The sequence below is a fragment of the Falco peregrinus genome, chromosome 11, assembly GCF_023634155.1.
Source record: "Falco peregrinus isolate bFalPer1 chromosome 11, bFalPer1.pri, whole genome shotgun sequence".
In the NCBI taxonomy this organism is placed as follows: domain Eukaryota; kingdom Metazoa; phylum Chordata; class Aves; order Falconiformes; family Falconidae; genus Falco; species Falco peregrinus.
Genome location: NC_073731.1, coordinates 22,892,501 through 22,900,000, shown reverse-complemented (window position 1 = coordinate 22,900,000; position 7,500 = coordinate 22,892,501). Strand labels below are relative to the sequence as shown.

Below are 7,500 nucleotides of genomic sequence, written 5' to 3'. Positions count from 1 at the left end.
TTTTCACCACACCAGATCTGGACTGTGTGCAGTTGTTCTTTGCTTTCCGTTTCTTCCAGGTGACTAAGAAAATTTAAGCATTACTACTTAAAAAGTAGCAATTAACAAACCTGTACAATTTAACTCTCACTTTAAAATATGCAGAATTTTGCAGCACTACAGATCTTACTAGTTTTGCCACAGCGTTTTGGGGTTATTGCCAACTTGGGGCAGAGGGAGGAAGAAAAGCACCAATTTTTAATTGGTGCAAACCAGTACGGCTTCCTTGGTTTCAACACAGCTATACACATTTACTTTCCCTGAGGGCCTAGCCCTGATATTCAAATTGTTCCCAAGCTTTATTCTCCTATTTAAAATTCTGAAATAAATCACCGTGTTAATACAGTTTCTTTTCATTTTTAAGGGCAATTAGTAAATGAAATTAAATACGATTGCTTCAAGTATTACATGTTCCATGTACATCTTTATTAATACAACCACGATCTTCAGAACCAAACATTTGGCCAGCGCAGCACATGGAAATGTCTCATTAGGGTACCTATTTACATATGTGTTCTCAGCTCATGGATGAGAGTGTTCCAGTGGCAAGCAGAAGTCCCTATCAGTACTGGTAGGGGACACCTGCTTAAACCACAAGGATGTTCCAGCTCCATTTAAGCAAAATTATGCACTCCGCTTCCGTTAAGTAGGAGCGGTGAAGCTAAAGGGACTGCACATGAGCAAAAGAGGGAGCATCCTTTGGCCCGAGAAACTGCAAACACATGCTAAGCACTTTAAGGCATTTAGAGGTATGGAAAAGCCCAAGAAAAGATTAATGTATCTAACATTTCCACCCCTGGTTCTGTGGTGCTGCTGATGCTGTGTGGCTGTCACGTGTCCCCAAGGAGACGGCTGCATTCGCTTTTGGGTGAATGACTCCATCCCACACTGGTGGTTTGTAAAGCACTTTTGGGTTTCTCCCGGTGCTGAATAAGATGGCACAAAAGCCAATTTCTGCGTATTACAAAACTTTGTCAGAATACAAAGTTGCCGTGTGTGTGCAAACACGCAAGTACATATCTTCTTAAAAAGAGGGGAAAAAAGGAGCAATGCCAGGGGAAAAAAAAAACCCCACCCCCACCTTAGTGCTCCTGGCTGTGTGAACACCTAGGGGTGAGGCATGAGGTAGCCCTGGCGCAGGACCCTCCCCAGCAGCACTGCCAGCACTACATCTGCCTGCGGCAGCTCATCAGAGCAGCGTCGCCTGCAACGCTCCCTCCAATTTTTCCATTCCAGGTGGATCCACTCTGAGAGCAAACCCTCCACTTGGCCCGCTGTGCCATTTGCAGCTTTTTTTTTGTGTGTTTAATGATTCTTGACCAGCCATTTAGCCTAGGAAGTGCCTGTATTGCTTCCCCCCCCTCCTTTTTATAAATGTTGTCACCATCCGCTCAGCGCATGGCATTGAATAAGAGGAACCTCCAAGGGCACGGCTGCGAGGAGCAGGAGCATACTGAGATGTGCAAGCGCATGCAACGTTAAATGAAAGAAGTACAGGGAAAAACTGCCAAGAAACTTGACCAAAGAGAACTGATCAGCAGAAACTGGGCCAAGTTCACAAACCTGTGGGATAATCTTCCACTAAGACTGAAAAACCCCATAACCCAAAAGTGATTAAAAGAAGGATTTCTATAATTTGCTTGGGGGGGGGGGGGGGGGGCAGGAAATGCAACAAACTAATTTAAGCTAATGTAATGTTTATAAAGTTACTTAGATAATGACACCATGTATGCCATTATAATCATTAAAACCCAATCTATGGTTTTTTTTAAAAAAACTTAGATGATTAACACAAAATCAAGTTGATATGAAGGAACAATTACTTTTAGAAAAAAAATCAGGAGGTCCTAATATTCTGTAGAATGAGGGAGGATGCAGCTGTATGTCGACAGCTTTCATATCCTCATTTGAATAATGTGGCCTGAATCTGTCACTTTATTCATCCTCCTTATGCTCAGTGTACTCTGCATCAACAACAAATTAAGTTGTAAATAAGAGACAATCATCACTTTTGTTTTTAAGCAGCTTCTGCATGGAGAATTTCAATGTACTGTTTCTTTTTGACAGAAAGAAAGGGATTCTACACTCTGCTTATGTAAGCACAAATATGAGGAAACCAACCAAAATGAAACAATAAGGGAGCACTTGAGAACTGCTCCAAAATGTTCTTGGAAGTACATTTCTACCACCACAGAAATCTCCTTTTTTAATAGCATATGTATATTGAAAACTGTTTAATTTACTGCAATAATTACTCTTACTTTGGTCTCAGATTTCTACGATTTTTTATTTTTAATTTAAAACCAGCCCCTTTCCTCATCTAGGCACAAGCAGGGTACACCTCAACAAGAAGAACAGTGAATAAAGTCAGCTGTAACCTTTGTGCACCCAGAAATATTACTAATCTCTAATATGATAACGTGATACCATTTCATGAGCAAATATAGCATGCAGTAAGGGGAGGGGGGGAGGCGAGATTTTCTTACCTTTACGTCCGAGAAGTAGGTTTTCAGCATATTGGAACTTGGGTACCGGGTGTAAAAGAACATAAGCTTGGCCTTTTTCAAGTGATTCGGTGACAAGCCTTCCTGCATGTAGGATTGAATTAGTAAAGGAAAATGCTTTTCTTGAGAAAGCTGTTCCTGAACGTACAGAGCTAGCAAAGTGCCCCCTCAAACACACTGCAGTTCCCCAGACTACAGGAGAAAATACTAATGCTTAAATTGCTGCTCTGTAGTTTTCTGTAAAATAGCTAAATGAGAGATGTGAGGCCATGGAACTTAACCCCTGTACTCCCTATCAGTTTTGGTGCTGGGTCTCAGGAATCTCACAAGTTTATGGCTTGTGTACCATATGTATGTTCACTTGTTGCTAAGGAAACAAATGCACGAAGCATGTGCCGCAGAAAACTTATCGGCAGCTTTTTCCCCCCTCTCCTTTGCAATTCCAGCTAAAGTTCCTTTTTCTCTCAGTGTTGTGCCACTTGCACAAAATAAAACTAACGCACGTAAGACAATCAGAGGCACTTTATCATTTTGAGCAATGCCTTATACAGGCAGTACATTTCACCTGTTTCATCCATGTCGATAAATTTTAACATCTTGAGTAACTCTCCCTAATCCTGCTGTTGCTCTGCCCCAGCGGCTGCCTTGCAAATCGAAGTGAAATTTGTAACGGCCAGAGCCCCTCTGCTGCTCAATCCCCCCGCCACAAACTTGTCGCCTCATGATTTACACAGTTAACTCCTCGGAGAATGAAGCTGTATTGGGGGCTAACCAATCGATAAATGTGGGCTAGCAGATCAATAAATGGCCACTTACCCTATAAGGCAACCTATTTATCCTGGAAACATCATTACCTTTTAGATCTGTAAACAGAAGCAACTAAAAGAGTTCCCAAGGGAATGTGAAGCTAACCATAACAATCTCGGCTTGCTGATTTTTCTCCCAGCTTCTTGGCTCTCTTTTGTGAACTGCGTGCTAGGATGGCTCTGGTCACATCTGTGCCGCAGGCTGGCCCTGCCATTTCCTCAGCAAATTAATGGCTTTATAATTTATCAGAAATGAAGATGCACGTGGAGAAAATCAATGTGGCCCCCACAAGGTCAATTAAGGGTTCTTCCCAGAAGCTTCTCTAAGGACTGTTTCTCCTAAACACAATTGTTGAAAATTTCACTCGGTTCACACCTTCTGGTGGGGGGAAGGTCAACCAAGTTGACAGCTGTGCTGCAGCCAAGATGCCTCTTCCACCTTACGGCCAGGCACACGACAGCACAGAGCATCTCATGCCAGGCTTCGAGACGGGAAACCCAGACTAATTTTTATCAGCAGGCTACTGATGATTACCTAGGCTTTTTCAGCAGAATTCCTTTTTCTATAATTCCTGAAATCTGCTGAAACCCTCTCCCTTTATTTCAGTTACAAGGTTCACATTTAGATTGGAAAGAAGTAGCATTAAAATAAAATAAAATAATAATAATAAAAAGCATTGACAATATTAGTTTAAAAAACCTCTTATTATCTGGTAGTACATGGAAAATGGCTCAGCTGAACTTGCATTTTGTTTTAGATGCTTAATGATTACAAAGAAGATAATTTATGACTGACATACTTCTTGTGCCAAGAGAAGAGTTGAAAGAACCTCCAGTTACCTCCATTAGACTGATAGAGAAGTCTAAAAGAGCATTACACTCTGCAGTGCCATCTGTCAAAATACGTAAGTGAAATAATAGTAGCAAGCTGTCACCTATTGCTTAGCGATAAGAGTTTTAGACAAATCAAAACTTCTACGCCAGAAGTCCATTTTGTTATGTGATCCTTTCAGGAAAGTGGGGGTCCAAAAGGGAACTCCTATAAGGAAAAAAATAAAAATCCTAAGTGTCCTTAATTTGCAATTCCTCTGACGCTGACAACATGTTAGTATCGGGTCTGGCATATATTCTCTTCCAATGCAAGCTCAAAGATGGACTTAAACTTTAAAAAAAAGCTCCCATGTTTGCTGGATTTAAGCATATTAGACAGTTGTCTAAGCATTTGGATTCCTTCTGCATTTAGGATTTTTAAATATTTTCTGCTCTAATGCCAGAGGATATTGATACTGAAGAAACATGTATTAAAAGATGTTCTGAGACTCAAATTCCCAGAAATCCATTTTTTATTAAAATTATACTTGTTCTTAAGCACTTGGCAGCCTTAAAGCAATATCAAATATGCAACAAATCTGTATATCTTGATCCTAAGGTTAACGTTTTACTGTGATAAAAGATATGATCTGTAATAATCTAGCAAAAAATAGTTAATGACAGACTTAAGAGCTAAGAATTAGATAACCCATTGCTATTTCAGAAAAAAACTGAACTGACCAATTGCTTAATTTCCTTTTTAAGTGCTTGGGCTGAAAAGCAACTGTTCTTCCAAGAAAGCACTAGCTGTTTCCAGGATACTTACACACGCACAATGACTCATGATGAAATAGATTCAGTAAACATACAGCTGTACCGAACACGAGCTAAGCCCCATTCAAGGCCAGGAAAGAAAACGAGCACAAATAAATATTAAGGAGGTAAAGGGAGGAGGGGTGCCGAATGGAACGCAAACAAGCTCTGTCCCAGCAGCTCGTGTGGCTTGCCTCAATTCTCTTAGCTATAGCTTTGTGAAGACAGATGACATTCAATTCTATGGGTAATGCAAAATAGACAATAACTGCTGAAACTTGAGCCAGCTGCCAGGTGTAAAAAAAAAAAAAAAAAAAAAAAAAAAAAAAAGGGGGGGAAAAAAGGAGAGAAAGAAAAGATGATAAATCCATAAATTAATGAAAGACATCTGCTCAGGAACATAAAAGATCAGAGGAACAGTGTACTGCAGCTGAACCTAAAGCAGTGTTCAAACAACCTGAGCGTCTCAGCGTTGTGCATTTATGCAGCATGGCGTAGCCTCACCTAATGCGGCAGCAGCAAAAAAGCAAAAGGCTAAGAAATAGGAAGTAAAAGACTGGGAACCAAACACACACGCTCCGTGTGTTTTAACTGGAGAAGCACAGGGGTGGCATTGCACAGCATTTGACTCATTTGCACTTCAACCCTCCCAGGTAACGCTCCTCTTTCGTAAAAATATTTTTCAGTGGAAATGATCTTTCACTCCTGTTACTCTCAGCCTGAGCTCCCACAAATGCTCTAACAGGTTTTTCTAGCCCACACATGTACTGAGCTGAAGGAAAAGAGGTAAGAATAGGCTGTATCAGGTAAAAAAATCTGCACTAGCAAAGCCAAGCTGCTACTTAAGTTACACCTCAGGTGCTTTTAATCAGCAGAACTCCAAATAGCTGTATCTCAGAGCATCTTCAAGACTCTCCAAAGAACAAGCTGGCTGGAAAGTATTTGTTCATCACCCAGGTTTTATCAACAACGCACAGTTATCCAGCTTGCTGTACAATTGCTCATTTTTTAAAGTTTAATTAGTTTAATTCTAGTCAGATGTAATAACTCTTCATTTCAAAATATTGTAATTCACTAATTATAGCTTTCACATACTGGGACTTCGAGACTTATTCCAGTTGGATTCGAATTCTGTTAAAAATAAATAAAATTGTAGAAGTTTCACTAATGTTTCAAAGCCAGGGAGAGCATGCTAAACTTCTTCACCTTTACAGATGTCTTAACAGCACACAAGCTACTGTTGTGCTTCAGTTTTGATCTATGCAAATGTTTTGGGACCAAACAAGGCTATTTTTCTTGAGATGCAAAGAGGATGCATGACAAAGGAAGACCATGCAGAAAAACAATTCGCTGTCTGTTTCTTTTGGAATTTGAATAAAACTTAGTATTTGATTAAACAGATTAGTTTGCAAAGATACAGACTGCATTCATGACCAAGACGGGAATTCATGCTGCAGGTGCATCTTATCTTGTTTAGAAACATACACAAACATTAACCATTTCCTTCTGCAATTCAGCAAGAATGATCAGATACATTTTACAGGCATTGGTTAAAAAAACAAAACAAAACAAAAAACCAAAAACCAAGCTAGCTCAGGGTTTTAGCTTACTACTAAAACCTGAACTTGGCTGTATCTGCTAGTCTTATGTTCTCATCCTGGCTGTATTGTCCAGGAAAACAGATGTTGCTTTCTGCAGGGAAGAAAGATCTGCTTCTCTCAAGAAATACATTCCCTGTATGTGCACATTCAACCATGTAAAATAAAAGTGCCACAACAGAATTGTCCACAAACAAACCAATCTCCATACTGCGCCCTTCCCTGGAAACTGTAAGCTACCTGGACAAACGAGTTGCTGCTAGGAAAAAGCATCCATCCTCGCAGCTGAGCTGTATACCAAGGTACACGTTGTGTAGAAGCCCTGTTGAATAAATCTATTTGTCCCAACAGGTCTGTATCTAAACCCAGATCAAAATGCAGCCTGCAACAGCAGCTAGGTGGGGAAGTCTGAGCACTCTCACAATGGCAGGGGAGGAAGCAGGGCAAGGAAGGAGGAAGGAAATCACTCCAGCACTCAGCATTTCCCCTGGCTAAGCCTTGAAGCAGCAGGGGACTCTGGCACCCCGGGTTTGGCAGAAGCAACAAACTCCATTAGTGACCACCAGTGAGAACAAGCAGAAGAAAGGGGAAGAAATGGCAGGGGTGAGGGAGAGATGCTCCACGGGTGGCGACAATCAAGTGCAGCCCTAGAACTACTCCTAGTTCACACGCTGGGTGTCTTTCACCTCTGCTCACTCCTCGCCCAGGATGGGAGAACTACTTCAAAGACAATTAGTAAGGCACTGTACTGTTTGGCAGAAATTACTTAATTGCCCTGGCCTGAGTCTCGCCCTCAGCTGCCACTCCTGTTGACCTCAGGATGCTTTCCAAGCACCGCAGCTTGCGTTTCAATAGGCAGGAGAGATTTTCTGTTTGGAACTCCAAAAGTATCTGGCAGTAACTGCGAGTGATGCTGGATTTAGACTGACT

At 41.1% G+C, this 7,500-nt stretch overlaps 1 protein-coding gene across 8 annotated transcripts in view; it reads right to left on the bottom strand.

The window, feature by feature from the left end:
- PROX1 (prospero homeobox 1) overlaps positions 1-7,500 on the bottom strand; it is a 51,512-nt gene that overhangs the window by 31,338 nt on the left and 12,674 nt on the right. For all 8 annotated transcript variants that reach the window (XM_055816028.1, XM_055816031.1, XM_055816026.1 and 5 more), the window contains one exon: positions 2,526-2,633. In XM_055816028.1, coding sequence (XP_055672003.1) covers positions 2,526-2,633 — 108 coding nt within the window. The remainder of the gene's footprint in view (positions 1-2,525; positions 2,634-7,500) is intronic.